Below are 17,512 nucleotides of genomic sequence, written 5' to 3' on the forward strand. Positions count from 1 at the left end.
GGGTGTTCTGTGATCTAATTAGCTGTGGGTTTCTAAGGGTGTAATGTGATCTAATTAGCTGTGGGTTTCTAAGGGTGTAATGTGATCTAATTAGCTGTGGGTTTCTAAGGGTGTAATGTGATCTAATTAGCTGTGGGTTTCTAAGGGTGTTCTGTGATCTAATTAGCTGTGGGTTTCTAAGGGTGTTCTGTGATCTAATTAGCTGTGGGTTTCTAAGGGTGTTCTGTGATCTAATTAGCTGTGGGTTTCTAAGGGTGTTATGTGATCTAATTAGCTGTGGGTTTCTAAGGGTGTTCTGTGATCTAATTAGCTGTGGGTTTCTAAGGGTGTACTGTGATCTAATTAGCTGTGGGTTTCTAAGGGTGTTCTGTGATCTAATTAGCTGTGGGTTTCTAAGGGTGTTCTGTGATCTAATTAGCTGTGGGTTTCTAAGGGTGTAATGTGATCTAATTAGCTGTGGGTTTGTAAGGGTGTAATGTGATCTAATTAGCTGTGGGTTTCTAAGGGTGTAATGTGATCTAATTAGCTGTTAAGTCACTCAAACCAAAGTAAATGATACCACCAAAAGACATTCATTTGCTAGCTTTGTTTGAAAAATATATTTCAATTTAAATGCTAGCTTGGTGTGTCAGTGATTGTCTGTCTGTCTCCCCCCCGAACACTCTCTTACCCAGCAGGTGAGTCAGTGATTGTCCCCCCCGGACCACTCTCTTACCCAGCAGGTGAGTCAGTGATTGCCCCCCCGGACCACTCTCTTACCCAGCAGGTGAGTCAGTGATTGTCCCTCCCCCGGACCACTCTCTTACCCAGCAGGTGAGTCAGTGATTGTCCCCCCCCGGACCACTCTCTTACCCAGCAGGTGAGTCCAGATGTTGCCAGTCTCAGTGTGGATCCTGAAGATGCTCTTGAAGCAGGCCCTGAAGGAGGGCATGGGCGGCCGGTGTCCGTGGCGGAGATACTCGTTGTCCTTCAGCCACTCAGGCAGCACGTCATGAGGAATGACCCGCCACCGGCCTTCCCACACCTTGGAACAAGACACAGGGAGACCAGTGGAAAAGCACTTCATTAGGTTGTCCTCCGAAGCAGGTTTGAACTTGAGTTAGGAATAAAATTACACAAGTGAGGGGGGAAAGGAGTGTTCTCTTCCCTGTATTTCTCTCATATTTCCATTTGATGTTCAGGGTGAATTGACATGTCAACCTCCCTATGTAATTTCTGTATTGAACTACTGTTCCACAGACCTCCCTATGTAATATCTGTATTGAACTACTGTTCCACAGACCTCCCTATGTAATATCTGTATTGAACTACTGTTCCACAGACCTCCCTATGTAATATCTGTATTGAACTACTGTTCCACAGACCTCCCTATGTAATATCTGTATTGAACTACTGTTCCACAGACCTCCCTATGTAATATCTGTATTGAACTACTGTTCCACAGACCTCCCTATGTAATATCTGTATTGAACTACTGTTCCACAGACCTCCCTATGTAATATCTGTATTGAACTACTGTTCCACAGACCTCCCTATGTAATATCTGTATTGAACTAGTGTTCCATAGACCTCCCTATGTAATATCTGTATTGAACTACTGTTCCACAGACCTCCCTATGTAATATCTGTATTGAACTACTGTTCCACAGACCTCCCTATGTAATATCTGTATTGAACTACTGTTCCACATACCTCCCTATGTAATATCTGTATTGAACTACTGTTCCACAGACCTCCCTATGTAATATCTGTATTGAACTACTGTTCCACATACCTCCCTATGTAATATCTGTATTGAACTACTGTTCCACAGACCTCCCTATGTAATATCTGTATTGAACTACTGTTCCATAGACCTCCCTATGTAATATATCTGTGTTAGGGAGGCCTGTGGAACAGTAGTCTATGTAATATCTGTATTGAACTAATGTTCCATAGACTCTGACTGCTATAGTATGAACTGGATAATCTGAGAGGATTTAACAAAAAGGTGACGACTAATATGATTGTATTTCACAACCTATTAGCCTGCGTCCCCAAATGGCACCCTATTCCCTACATAGCGCACTACTTTTGACCAGGTAGTGCACTATAGGGTGCGATTTGGGAAGTAACCTTAGCCCTAACAACTCAAGAACCCTTCCATGCTGGAATTATGCAGCACGGCGAGATCCTTTACATAATATCAAATAATATGGAAGGGAAAACAGACTCCGCAATAAAAAGTAAACATGTAGTGGTATTAGGCTGGCTAACACGTGGTTGGCTGGGTTTGGCCGTTCTGTGGTACTGTAGCAGGGTTTGGATTAAACCATTCTAAGAGGAAGACAGGCAGGGCTGGTTATGAATCCAGTTCTTGTAAGGCGCCATATCAGAACCAGATCAGGGGTAGCATTCCACCCAGAGTCATTAATATACAGTAGACCTACATGTATCATATACGGCTGTGATCCCACCTGTACAACCCATCACAGGGAATCACTGATGCACTCTGGTAACGCATCATCAGTTCCTCTTGTTTTGTCATTCACTAACAGACCTTAGAGATGTTTATAACCTGTCAAAAATGTACAGTTGATCTACTACTAGTCCATGTTACCTAGATAGGTAAGTTAGGCTAACTAACAACTAACTAACAAGGTGTACATAGTCGGTTAGCCGTAACTAGCTAGGCTAAGTACACCTTGTTAGCTAGATAAGCAAGTTGGGCTAACCGGCTATGTACACCATGTTAGCTAGATAGGTAAGTTAGGCGAACCGGCTATGTACACCATGTTAGTTAGGCTAAATACACCTTGTTAGCTAGATAAGCAAGTTGGGCTAACCGGCTATGTACACCATGTTAGCTAGATAGATAGGCTAACCAGTTATGTCCACCTTGTTAGTTTTGCTAACCGGCTATGGAACTGGAAGGAAAGGAAGCCAAAGGAGGTGTTGGCTTTGGGGGTGACCAGTGAAATATACAGTTGAAGTCGGAAGTTTACATACACCTTAGCCAAATACATTTAAACTCAGTTTTTCACAATTCCTGACATTTAATCCTAATAAACTCCCATGTCTTACATCAGTTAGGATTACCATTTTATTTTAAGAATGTGAAATGTCAGAATAATAGTAGAGAATGATTTATTTCAGCTTTTATTTCTTTCATCACATTTCCAGTGGGTCAGAAGTTTACATTCACTCAATTAGTATTTATTTGGTAGCATCGCCTTTAAATTGATTAACTTGGGTCAAACGTTTCAGGTAGCCTTCCACAAGCTTCCCACAATAAGTTCAATGGCCCATTCCTCCTGACAGAGCTGGTGTAACTGAGTCAAGATTGTAGGCCTCCTTGCGCGAACACGCTTTTTCAGTTCTGCCCACACATTTTCTATAGGATTGAGGTCAGAGCTTTGTGATGGCCACTCCAATACCTTGACTTTGTTGTCCTTAAGCCATTTTGCCACAACTTTGGAAGCATGCTTGGGGTCATTGTCCATTTGGAAGACACATTTTCGACCAAGTTGAAACTTTCTGACTGATGTCTTGAGATGTTGCTTCAATATATCCACATAATTTCCTCCCTCGTGATGCCTTCTATTTTGTGAAGTGCACCAGTCCCTCCTGCAGCAAAGCACCCCCACAACATGATGCTGCCACCCCCGTGCTTCACATTTGGGATAGTGTTCTTCGGCTTGCAAGCCTCCCCCTTTTTCCTCCAAAAATAACGATGGTCATTATGGCCAAACAGTTCTATTTTTGTTTCATCAGACCAGAGGACATTTCTCCAAGACGTACAATCTGTCTCCATGTCCAGTTGCAAACCGTAGTCTGGCTTTGGAGCAGTGGCTTCTTCCTTGCTGAGTGGCCTTTCAGGTTATGTCGATATAGGACTCGTTTAGCTGTGGATATAGATACTTTTGTACCCGTTTCCTCCAGCATCTTGACAAGGTCCTTTGCTGTTGTTCTGGGATTGATTTGCACTTTTCGTACCAAAGTACGTTCATCTCTAGGAGACAGAACGCGTCTCCTTCCTGAGCGGTATGATGGCTGCCTGGTCCCATGGTGTTTATACTTGCGTACTATTGTTTGTACAGATGAACATGGTACCTTCAGGCGTTTGGAAATTGCTCCCAAGGATGAACCAGACTTGTGGAGGTCTACAATTGTTTTCTGAGGTCTTGGCTGATTTCCTTTGATTTTCCCATGATGTCAAGCAAAGAGGCACTGAGTTTGAAGGTAGGCCTTGAAATACATCCACAGGTACACCTCCAATTGACTCAAATTATGTCAATTAGCCTATCAGAAGCTTCTAAAGCCATAACATCGTTTTCTGGAATTTTCCAAGCTGTTTAAAGGCACAGTCAACTTAGTGTATGTAAACTTCTGACCCACTGGAATTGTGATACAGTGAATTATAAGTGAAATAATCTGTCTGTAAACAATTGTTGGAAAAATTACTTGTGTCATGCACAAAGTAGATGTCTTAACCGACTTGCCAAAACTATAGTTTGTTAACAAGAAATTTGTGGAGTGGTTGAAAAATGAGTTAATGACGCCAACCTAAGTGTATGTAAACTTCCGACTTCAACTGTACCTGCTGGAGCGCCTGCTATGGGGGGGTGTTGCTATGGTGACCAGTGAGCTGAGATAAGGCGAGACTTTACCTAGCAAAGACTTACAGATGACCTGGAGCCAGTGGGTTTGGCGACAAATATGTAGCGTGGGCCAGCCGACGAGAGCGTACAGGTCGCCGTGGTGGGTAGTATATGGGGCATTGGTGACAAAACGGATGGCACTGTGATAGACTAGATCCAATTTGCTGAGTAGAGTGTCGGAGGCTATTTTGTAAATGACATCACCGAAGTCAAGGATCGGTAGGATAGTCAGTTTTACGAGGGTATATTTGGCAGCATGAGTGAAGGAGGATTTGTTGCGAAATAGGAAACCGATTCTAGATTTCATTTTGGATTGGAGATGCTTAATGTGAGTGTGCCTACTTGGCAACCTTGATAGTTAGTTGTTAGTTAGGCTAACCAGCTATGTACACCTTGTAGTTATCACGGTCAGATTACGAGGCCTCGACCCCAGGGGGCTCACATTGATTTTGCTGAATCACTCAGGTATTACATGAACACCCATATTACGTGGCAGAATTTGTAGAGGGAGGTCTGCCTATCTGTCAACGCTAGAGCTACAGGGAAGGAGAGAGGGAGGTCTGCTATGTCAACACTAGAGCTAGAGGAAGGAGAGAGGAGGTCTGCCTATCTGTCAAGACTAGAGCTAGAGGGAAGGAGAGAGGGAGGTCTGCCTATCTGTCAAGGCTAGAGCTAGAGGGAAGGAGAGGGGGTCTGCCTAGCAACCTAGAGCTAGAGAAGGAGAGAGGGAGGTCTGCCTATCTGTCAAGTCTAGAGCTAGAGGGAAGGAGAGAGGGAGGTCTGCCTATCTGTCAAGGCTAGAGCTAGAGGGAAGGAGAGAGGGAGGTCTGCCTATCTGTCAACACTAGAGCTAGAGGGAAGGAGAGAGGGAGGTCTGCCTATCTGTCAACGCTAGAGCTAGAGGGAAGGAGAGAGGGAGGTCTGCCTATCTGTCAACGCTAGAGCTAGAGGGAAGGAGAGAGGGAGGTCTGCCTATCTGTCAACGCTAGAGCTAGAGGGAAGGAGAGAGGGAGGTCTGCCTATGTTAGAGGAGAGAAGGAGCAGGGAAATGTGAGGTGTGTGTGTACAGTGTTAGACCTAAAGGTCTGGTGACCACTCATGTGATACCAACGTCTCTACAGGCTAGCTAACCTGGTCAGGAGCACTACTTTAGACCAGAGCCATATTCCCTATGTAGTGCACTACTTTAGACCAGAGCCCTATTCCCTATTTAGTGCACTACTTTAGACCAGAGCCCTATTCCCTATGTAGTGCACTACTTTAGACCAGGGCCCTATTCCCTATGTAGTGCACTACTTTAGACCAGGGCCCTATTCCCTATGTAGTGCACTACTTTAGACCAGGACCATATTCCCTATATAGTGCACTACTTTAGACCAGAGCCCTATTCCCTATATAGTGCACTACTTTAGACCAGAGCCCTATTCCCTATATAGTGCACTACTTTAGACCAGAGCCCTATTCCCTATATAGTGCACTACTTTAGACCAGAGCCCTATTCCCTATATAGTGCACTACTTTAGACCAGAGCCTATAGGGGTGGGCCCAGGAGAGCCAGAAACAGTTGTTGTTGACTAATTCTGAGTCATCAAGTGATTTATTTCTGTAATTGAAAGCCTGCTGTTTGCCATTTCAGCACAAGTTAGATGTCTGTTCCCATCAACTGAGGGATTCTGAGCAGCGTAGGTTAATTTCTAGTTGGCCCCCGTTCTAGAGGTTAGGCATCACAGAGTACATACTGCAGGGCTGTGTTCAGTAGGGCACACACAGCAAAACATTTAGCAACAGATACATTTGTTCTATTGGATGAGTTAATGTACAGAACCTCCCTGTTTCAAAAGGTTTTTTTCTCCCTACTGCACATGACAATCATGGCACATAACCCACTGGGGTGACAGAGAGTCAATGTGGAGGGGGAACCGGTGCAGAGTCAATGTGGAGGGGGAACCGGTGCAGAGTCAGTGTGCGGGGGGGAACCGGTGCAGAGTCAGTGTGCGGGGGGAACCGGTGCAGAGTCAGTGTGCGGGGGGGAACCGGTGCAGAGTCAGTGTGCGGGGGGGAACCGGTGCAGAGTCAGTGTGCGGGGGGGAACCGGTGCAGAGTCAGTGTGCAGGGGGAACCGGTGCAGAGTCAATGTGCAGGGGGAACCGGTGCAGAGTCAATGTGCAGGGGGAACCGGTGCAGAGTCAATGTGAGGGGGAACCTGTTAGTCCACATACTTTTGGTCATGTAGTGTATGTCCAAGGTGAGACTTCGGGGGACCAGTGTGTGTGTGTGGTGTGACTGACCTTGTGAACAAACTCCTCCATCTTCTCCATGGCGTGGTGGGCCTGTAGTAGAGGTGTCATGCCCATGAAGCCCTCGTCTGAAGTCTTGAAGTCCTCCTCCCCTGCAGAGGTAGAGTCCATCCCTCCATCTCTCTCCCCCTCCTCTCCATCAGTCACTTTCTGCAACTCCAGCGCATTGGGTCTCTGAGAACACAAGAACAGACCACCCAGTCAGAACAACAGACCACCCAGTCAGAACAACAGACCACCCAGTCAGAACAACAGACCACCTAGTAAGAACAACAGACCACCTAGTCAGAACAACAGACGACCTAGTCAGAACAACAGACCCCCCCAGTCAGAACAACAGACCACCTAGTCAGAACAACAGACCCCCCAGTCGGAACAACAGAACACCCAGTCGGAACAACAGAACACCCAGTCAGAACAACAGAACACCCAGTCGGAACAACAGAACACCCAGTCGGAACAACAGAACACCCAGTCGGAACAACAGAACACCCCAGTCGGAACAACAGACCCCCCAGTCGGAACAACAGACCCCCAGTCGGAACAACAGACCCCCCAGTCGGAACAACAGACCCCCCAGTCGGAACAACAGACCCCCAGTCGGAACAACAGACCCCCAGTCGGAACAACAGACCCCCAGTCGGAACAACAGACACCCAGTCAGAACAACAGACACCCAGTCAGAACACCCAGTCAGAACAACAGACACCCAGTCAGAACACCCAGTCAGAACAACAGACCATCCCAGATCGATGTTCCACAGAGGAGCTTACCCAGAACACACACACACACACGTCAGGACTCAGGTCAGAGCCCATTGCCCTACATCACAAACTGAATATCAGGCCATTGTGAGAGACAGTGTACAGACAGACAGTGTACAGACAGACAGTGTACAGACAGACAGTGTACAGACAGACAGTCAGACAAAAGGCTAATTAATAAACCATTAATTGGTGTGACCTGGCTCATGGTAATTTGTAGCTGCTTTGAGTTTTCCAACCCCAGACATGCTTTGTATGGTTTTAAGTCCCTCTCCTCATCCCAACGCTGTCCCAATAGCACCCTATGGGCCCTGGTCAAAAACAGTACAGTAAACAGGGAATAGGGTACCATTTGGGAAGGACCCCAGTGTGCCTCACTCCCCAATCAACAACCGTGTGTGTGTGTGTGTGTGTACTCACGGCCTGTACAATGACAGTCTTCCCTGCTGCCTTCAGGCTTGACCTGTTATCTAGCCAGGCCTTCTTCTTCCCTGCTGCCTTCAGGCTTGACCTGTTATCTAGCCAGGCCTTCTTCCCTGCTGCCATCAGGCTTGACCTGTTATCTAGCCAGGCCTTCTTCTTCCCTGCTGCCTTCAGGCTTGACCTGTTATCTAGTCAGGCCTTCTTCCCTGCTGCCATCAGGCTTGACCTGTTATCTAGCCAGGCCTTCTTCTTCCCTGCTGCCTTCAGGCTTGACCTGTTATCTAGCCAGGCCTTCTTCTTCCCTGCTGCCATCAGGCTTGACCTGTTATCTAGCCAGGCCTTCTTCTTCCCTGCTGCCTTCAGGCTTGACCTGTTATCTAGTCAGGCCTTCTTCCCTGCTGCCATCAGGCTTGACCTGTTATCTAGCCAGGCCTTCTTCCCTGCTGCCATCAGGCTTGACCTGTTATCTAGCCAGGCCTTCTTCCCTGCTGCCATCAGGCTTGACCTGTTATCTAGCCAGGCCTTCTTCTTCCCTGCTGCCATTAGGCTTGACCTGTTATCTAGCCAGGCCTTCTTCTTCCCTGCTGCCTTCAGGCTTGACCTGTTATCTAGCCAGGCCTTCTTCCCTGCTGCCATCAGGCTTGACCTGTTATCTAGCCAGGCCTTCTTCTTCCCTGCTGCCATCAGGCTTGACCTGTTATCTAGCCAGGCCTTCTTCTTCCCTGCTGCCATCAGGCTTGACCTGTTATCTAGCCAGGCCTTCTTCTTCCCTGCTGCCATCAGGCTTGACCTGTTATCTAGCCAGGCCTTCTTCCCTGCTGCCATCAGGCTTGACCTGTTATCTAGCCAGGCCTTCTTCCCTGCTGCCATCAGGCTTGACCTGTTATCTAGCCAGGCCTTCTTCCCTGCTGCCATCAGGCTTGACCTGTTATCTAGCCAGGCCTTCTTCCCTGCTGCCATCAGGCTTGACCTGTTATCTAGCCAGGCCTTCTTCTTCCCTGCTGCCTTCAGGCTTGACCTGTTATCTAGCCAGGCCTTCTTCTTCCCTGCTGCCATCAGGCTTGACCTGTTATCTAGCCAGGCCTTCTTCTTCCCTGCTGCCTTCAGGCTTGACCTGTTATCTAGCCAGGCCTTCTTCTTCCCTGCTGCCATCAGGCTTGACCTGTTATCTAGCCAGGCCCTTCTTCCCTGCTGCCATCAGGCTTGACCTGTTATCTAGCCAGGCCTTCTTCCCTGCTGCCATCAGGCTTGACCTGTTATCTAGCCAGGCCTTCTTCCCTGCTGCCATCAGGCTTGACCTGTTATCTAGCCAGGCCTTCTTCTTCCCTGCTGCCTTCAGGCTTGACCTGTTATCTAGCCAGGCCTTCTTCCCTGCTGCCATCAGGCTTGACCTGTTATCTAGCCAGGCCTTCTTCTTCCCTGCTGCCATCAGGCTTGACCTGTTATCTAGCCAGGCCTTCTTCTTCCCTGCTGCCTTCAGGCTTGACCTGTTATCTAGCCAGGCCTTCTTCCCTGCTGCCATCAGGCTTGACCTGTTATCTAGCCAGGCCTTCTTCCCTGCTGCCTTCAGGCTTGACCTGTTATCTAGCCAGGCCTTCTTCTTCCCTGCTGCCATCAGGCTTGACCTGTTATCTAGCCAGGCCTTCTTCTTCCCTGCTGCCATCAGGCTTGACCTGTTATCTAGCCAGGCCTTCTTCCCTGCTGCCATCAGGCTTGACCTGTTATCTAGCCAGGCCTTCTTCCCTGCTGCCATCAGGCTTGACCTGTTATCTAGCCAGGCCTTCTTCTTCCCTGCTGCCATCAGGCTTGACCTGTTATCTAGCCAGGCCTTCTTCCCTGCTGCCATCAGGCTTGACCTGTTATCTAGCCAGGCCTTCTTCTTCCCTGCTGCCTTCAGGCTTGACCTGTTATCTAGCCAGGCCTTCTTCCCTGCTGCCATCAGGCTTGACCTGTTATCTAGCCAGGCCTTCTTCCCTGCTGCCATCAGGCTTGACCTGTTATCTAGCCAGGCCTTCTTCTTCCCTGCTGCCATCAGGCTTGACCTGTTATCTAGCCAGGCCTTCTTCTTCCCTGCTGCCATCAGGCTTGACCTGTTATCTAGCCAGGCCTTCTTCCCTGCTGCCATCAGGCTTGACCTGTTATCTAGCCAGGCCTCTTCTTCCCTGCTGCCATCAGGCTTGACCTGTTATCTAGCCAGGCCTTCTTCTTCCCTGCTGCCTTCAGGCTTGACCTGTTATCTAGCCAGGCCTTCTTCTTCCCTGCTGCCTTCAGGCTTGACCTGTTATCTAGCCAGGCCTTCTTCCCTGCTGCCATCAGGCTTGACCTGTTATCTAGCCAGGCCTTCTTCTTCCCTGCTGCCATCAGGCTTGACCTGTTATCTAGCCAGGCCTTCTTCTTCCCTGCTGCCATCAGGCTTGACCTGTTATCTAGCCAGGCCTTCTTCTTCCCTGCTGCCATCAGGCTTGACCTGTTATCTAGCCAGGCCTTCTTCTTCCCTGCTGCCATCAGGCTTGACCTGTTATCTAGCCAGGCCTTCTTCTTCCCTGCTGCCATCAGGCTTGACCTGTTATCTAGCCAGGCCTTCTTCTTCCCTGCTGCCTTCAGGCTTGACCTGTTATCTAGCCAGGCCTCCTTCTTCCCTGCTGCCTTCAGGCTTGAATTAATAACAATGCCAGGAACTGGCACGCTGTGAGCCGCTGTGACACAGACACACAGTGACTGTAGGGGAAGGTCTGTTCTGAATAAATAGTAAGTAGGTTGCAGCAGAACTGGGACAACATGAATACCCTGTCCTGTAATGATGGAGAACTGAGTGTCCCCACACATACATACTGTATAGTCATACATACATACTGTATAGTCATACATACTGTATAGTCATACATACTGCATACATACTGTATAGTCATACATACTGTATATTCAATAGGGGTCTATCCCATGGTACTGGACAACATATCATTTAAAAAGAAACAAGGGGAAGGGAGACTAACTAGTAGACTCAGAGAGTACGACCATTTCAGGGGACAAAAAAAAGTTAGGCCAAGTGATAAAACCAGAGAGAGGTAAGAAAGTGAGAAATATTCAGAGGGAGAATGAGAACAGATTCAATGGGAAAGTGTTACTGAGCCAAGGTGCAAGGGAGGGAGGATGAGAGGGATAAATGGATAGAAGAGAGAGCAGGACACACACAGAACTAGAATACACCACTATAAATGTAGTCACACACACATACTACTCCAGTATAGATTTAGTTAGACTACAGCTGAACCCCCCCACACTACTCCAGTATAGATTTAGTTAGACTACAGCTGAACCTCCCCACACTACTCCAGTATAGATTTAGTTAGACTACAGCTGAACCCCCCCACACTACTCCAGTATAGATTTAGTTAGACTACAGCTGAACCCCCCCACACTACTCCAGTATAGATTTAGTTAGACTACAGCTGAACCTCCCCACACTACTCCAGTATAGATTTAGTTAGACTACAGCTGAACCTCCCCACACTACTCCAGTATAGATTTAGTTAGACTACAGCTGAACCTCCCCACACTACTCCAGTATAGATTTAGTTAGACTACAGCTGAACCCCCCACACTACTCCAGTATAGATTTAGTTAGACTACAGCTGAACCCCCCCACACTACTCCAGTATAGATTTAGTTAGACTACAGCTGAACCCCCACTACTCCAGTATAGATTTAGTTAGACTACAGCTGAACCTCCCCACACTACTCCAGTATAGATTTAGTTAGACTACAGCTGAACCCCCCCACACTACTCCAGTATAGATTTAGTTAGACTACAGCTGAACCTCCCCACACTACTCCAGTATAGATTTAGTTAGACTACAGCTGAACCTCCCCACACTACTCCAGTATAGATTTAGTTAGACTACAGCTGAACCCCCCACACTACTCCAGTATAGATTTAGTTAGACTACAGCTGAACCTCCCCACACTACTCCAGTATAGATTTAGTTAGACTACAGCTGAACCCCCCACTACTCCAGTATAGATTTAGTTAGACTACAGCTGAACCTCCCCACACTACTCCAGTATAGATTTAGTTAGACTACAGCTGAACCCCCCCACTACTCCAGTATAGATTTAGTTAGACTACAGCTGAACCTCCCCACACTACTCCAGTATAGATTTAGTTAGACTACAGCTGAACCTCCCCACACTACTCCAGTATAGATTTAGTTAGACTACAGCTGAACCTCCCCACCACTTTCTGACAACGTTCATTCTATTTTTACATCATAACATCCATAGTCACTAAAAATAGAAGTTGTAGCCATTCACCATTTACACCCTTCACATAAAACGGAAGATTCCAGAGGGTTGATGCAGGGTGCCAAGTCATCTGAAAACAGGAGCATTGAGATGAACAGTGACGCTCAAACTACAGTTACTAACTTTATGTAGACAGAGAGAGAGATGAACAGTGGCACCAGGCTACTATATGTAGACAGAGAGAGAGAGATGAACAGTGGCACCAGGCTACTTTATGTAGACAGAAGGAGAGAGAGAGAGATGAACAGCGGCACCAGGCTACTATATGTAGACAGCAAGAGAGAGAGATGAACAGTGGCACCAGGCTACTATATGTAGACAGAGAGAGAGAGAGATGAACAGTGGCACCAGGCTACTATATGTAGACAGCAAGAGGGAGAGAGAGAGAGAGATGAACAGTGGCACCAGGCTACTATATGTAGACAGCAGGAGAGAGAGAGAGATGAACAGCGGCACCAGGCTACTATATGTAGACAGAAGAGAGAGAGAGAGAGAGATGAACAGTGGCACCAGGCTACTATATGTAGACAGAAGAGAGAGAGAGAGAGAGAGAGATGAACAGCGGCACCAGGCTACTATATGTAGACGAGAGAGAGAGATGAACAGTGGCACCAGGCTACTATATGTAGACAGCAAGAGAGAGAGAGATGAACAGTGGCACCAGGCTACTATATGTAGACAGAGAGAGAGAGAGAGAGAGAGAGAGAGCGCGAGAGAGAGATGAACAGCGGCACCAGGCTACTATATGTAGACAGAGAGAGAGAGAGAGAGAGATGAACAGTGGCACCAGGCTACTATATGTAGACAGAGAGAGAGAGAGAGAGAGAGATGAACAGCGGCACCAGGCTACTATATGTAGACAGAGAGAGAGAGAGAGATGAACAGCGGCACCAGGCTACTATATGTAGACAGCAGAGAGAGAGAGATGAACAGTGGCACCAGGCTACTATATGTAGACAGAGAGAGAGAGAGAGAGAGAGAGAGAGAGATGAACAGTGGCACCAGGCTACTATATGTAGAGAGAGAGAGAGAGAGAGAGAGAGAGAGAGAGAGAGAGAGAGAGAGAGAGAGAGAGAGAGAGAGAGAGAGAGAGAGAGAGAGAACAGCGGCACCAGGCACTATAGTAGACAGAGAGAGAGAGAGAGAGAGAGATGAACAGAGGCACAGGCTACGAGACAGCAGAGAGAGAGATGAACAGTGGCACCAGGCTACTATATGTAGACAGAGAGAGAGAGAGAGAGAGAGAGAGAGAGAGATGAACAGTGGCACCAGGCTACTATATGTAGACAGCAAGAGAGAGAGATGAACAGTGCCACCAGGCTACTATATGTAGACAGCGAGAGATGAACAGTGGTACCAGGCTACTAAATGATGCATACCAGATCTTTATATACCGTTTATTCATGGAGCAACAGAGTGGTGCTAGACTAGCTAGCAGTGTTCAGATGAGACGCTAGCCGTATTTATAATACATGACTAACTCATTTCCCATGCCCACCAAGCCCAGCCAGACTTCCAGAGCATTCCAACAACATGGCCTGGCCAGTGTGTGTGTTGCAGGTGGTGCAACGTCACACACTGTTAAGTGTCCAGCTATCCCATAGACTCTGGAGCCTCCTCATTACACACTAGAGCAGTATGGTGTATATGCATAGCAGAAGGCCGTCTGAACACACGTGTTCATGAGTGTGTGTGTGTGTACTGTATTATACATGTCATGTCTGCCACCAGAGTGATACATTACAGTAAAGGAACAACTCTGAATTATAGAGAGTCAGTAATATAGGGAGTTATCTCCACCAATGAAGTATTTATAACCTTCATCTCAGTGTGTGTGTGGTGACAGGGTGCCCTTCGAACCACAGTCCACCCTCCATATTAACTCCAGTGGCCTGGCGGGAGAAAATACCCGACGGACTGTTTAAAAACAACCAACATCTTAGAGTGCTTCCACAACACACACCAGAGTGATATCCCTGGTCCACAACACACACCAGAGTGAGTATCCCTGGTCCACAACACACACCAGAGTGATATCTCTGGTCCACAACACACACCAGAGTGATATCTCTGGTCCACACACACACCAGAGTGATATCCCTGGTCCACAACACACACCAGAGTGATATCCCTGGTCCACAACACACACCAGAGTGATATCCCTGGTCCACAACACACACCAGAGTGATATCCCTGGTCCACAACACACACCAGAGTGATATCCCTGGTCCACAACACACACCAGAGTGATATCCCTGGTCCACAACACACACCAGAGTGATATCCCTGGTCCACAACACACACCAGAGTGATATCTCTGGTCCACAACACACACCAGAGTGATATCTCTGGTCCACAACACACACCAGAGTGATATCTCTGCTACGTATCCCTGGTCCACAACACACACCAGAGTGATATCCCTGGTCCACAACACACACCAGAGTGATATCCCTGCTATGTATCCCTGGTCCACAACACACACCAGAGTGATATCCCTGGTCCACAACACACACCAGAGTGATATCCCTGGTCCACAACACACACCAGAGTGATATCTCTGCTACGTATCCCTGGTCCACAACACACACCAGAGTGATATCCCTGGTCCACAACACACACCAGAGTGATATCTCTGCTACGTATCCCTGGTCCACAACACACACCAGAGTGATATCCCTGGTCCACAACACACACCAGAGTGATATCCCTGCTATGTATCCCTGGTCCACAACACACACCAGAGTGATATCTCTGCTACATATCCCTGGTCCACAACACACACCAGAGTGATATCCCTGGTCCACAACACACCAGAGTGATATCTCTGCTACGTATCCCTGGTCCACAACACACACCAGAGTGATATCTCTGCTACGTATCCCTGGTCCACAACACACACCAGAGTGATATCTCTGGTCCACAACACACACCAGAGTGATATCTCTGCTATGTATCACTGGTCCACAACACACACCAGAGTGATATCCCTGGTCCACAACACACACCAGAGTGATATCTCTGCTATGTATCCCTGGTCCACAACACACACCAGAGTGATATCTCTGCTATGTATCCCTGGTCCACAACACACACCAGAGTGATATCTCTGCTACGTATCCCTGGTCCACAACACACACCAGAGTGATATCTCTGCTACGTATCCCTGGTCCACAACACACACCAGAGTGATATCTTGCGTATCCCTGGTCCACAACACACACCAGAGTGATATCTCTGCTATGTATCCCTGGTCCACAACACACACCAGAGTGATATCTCTGCTACGTATCCCTGGTCCACAACACACACCAGAGTGATATCTCTGGTCCACAACACACACCAGAGTGATATCTCTGGTCCACAACACACACCAGAGTGATATCTCTGCTATGTATCACTGGTCCACAACACACACCAGAGTGATATCCCTGGTCCACAACACACACCAGAGTGATATCTCTGCTATGTATCACTGGTCCACAACACACACCAGAGTGATATCCCTGGTCCGCAACACACACCAGAGTGATATCTCTGCTACGTATCCCTGGTCCACAACACACACCAGAGTGATATCTCTGGTCCACAACACACACCAGAGTGATATCTCTGCTATGTATCACTGGTCCACAACACACACCAGAGTGATATCCCTGGTCCACAACACACACCAGAGTGATATCTCTGCTATGTATCCCTGGTCCACAACACACACCAGAGTGATATCTCTGCTATGTATCCCTGGTCCACAACACACACCAGAGTGATATCTCTGCTATGTATCCCTGGTCCACAACACACACCAGAGTGATATCTCTGCTATGTATCCCTGGTCCACAACACACACCAGAGTGACATCTCTGCTATGTATCACTGGTCCACAACACACACCAGAGTGATATCTCTGCTATGTATCCCTGGTCCACAACACACACCAGAGTGATATCTCTGCTATGTATCCCTGGTCCACAACACACACCAGAGTGATATCTCTGCTATGTATCCCTGGTCCACAACACACACCAGAGTGATATCTCTGCTATGTATCCCTGGTCCACAACACACACCAGAGTGATATCTCTGCTACGTATCCCTGGTCCACAACACACACCAGAGTGATATCTCTGCTACGTATCCCTGGTCCACAACACACACCAGAGTGATATCTCTGCTACGTATCCCTGGTCCACAACACACACCAGAGTGATATCTCTGCTACGTATCCCTGGTCCACAACACACACCAGAGTGATATCTCTGCTATGTATCCCTGGTCCACAACACACACCAGAGTGATATCTCTGCTCGTATCCCTGGTCCACAACACACACCAGAGTGATATCTCTGCTACGTATCACTGGTCCACAACACACACCAGAGTGATATCTCTGCTATGTATCCCTGGTCCACAACACACACCAGAGTGATATCTCTGGTATCCTGGTCCACAACACACACCAGAGTGATATCTCTGCTACGTATCCCTGGTCCACAACACACACCAGAGTGATATCTCCCTTCACTGGTCCAGGAACATAACTATTTGTAATACAGCACTGCCGGAGGGCTGACAGGGAACAGGGAGGATCTGTTGGTGTGGAGGGGGGGAGGGGGGGCAATCAGTTATCTACTCAGAAAACTTGCTTGTCCACTTCCTGTGGAAATACAGGAAAGGAGTGGAGCAGAAAGCCTCTATCCATGAACCAAACCGGACCTGAACCAAGCCTTCCTCAAGACTGGTTCATCACATACCTCAAACCGATACACACAAAAAAAATTCTTCATGCAGGCACACACACACACCTTTGCTGTAAAAATCACTCACCCACACATAAGTAACCATGGGTGAACACACATATAGGCTAGACCTCCACAGAAGAGATCACCCATGGGGTCAGCGCCAGCGGGGGTTTGGGGTCAGCGCCAGCAACGGGGGGGTTTGGGGTCAGCGCCAGCGACGGGGCGGGTTTGGGGTCAGCGCCAGCGACGGGGGTTTGGGGTCAGCGCCAGCGACGGGGGTTTGGGGTCAGCGCCAGCGACGGGGGGGTTTGGGGTCAGCGCCAGCGACGGGGGGGTTTGGGGTC

At 48.0% G+C, this 17,512-nt stretch overlaps 1 protein-coding gene across 1 annotated transcript in view; it reads right to left on the bottom strand.

Annotated features, from left to right (window-relative positions):
* The window catches only part of LOC106576468 (adiponectin receptor protein 2), a 31,139-nt gene extending 13,878 nt beyond the window's left edge, over positions 1–17,261 (bottom strand). The window contains exons 1-4 of the mRNA XM_045698671.1: positions 17,254–17,261; positions 8,122–8,224; positions 6,929–7,111; positions 853–1,024 (exon numbers count right to left, since the gene is read on the bottom strand). Of these exons, the coding sequence (XP_045554627.1) occupies positions 853–1,024; positions 6,929–7,111; positions 8,122–8,224; positions 17,254–17,261 (466 nt within the window). The remainder of the gene's footprint in view (positions 1–852; positions 1,025–6,928; positions 7,112–8,121; positions 8,225–17,253) is intronic.
* Between the last annotated feature and the right edge of the window lie 251 nt (positions 17,262–17,512).

Source organism: Salmo salar, chromosome ssa17 (assembly GCF_905237065.1).
Source record: "Salmo salar chromosome ssa17, Ssal_v3.1, whole genome shotgun sequence".
NCBI classification, from domain to species: Eukaryota; Metazoa; Chordata; class Actinopteri; order Salmoniformes; family Salmonidae; genus Salmo; species Salmo salar.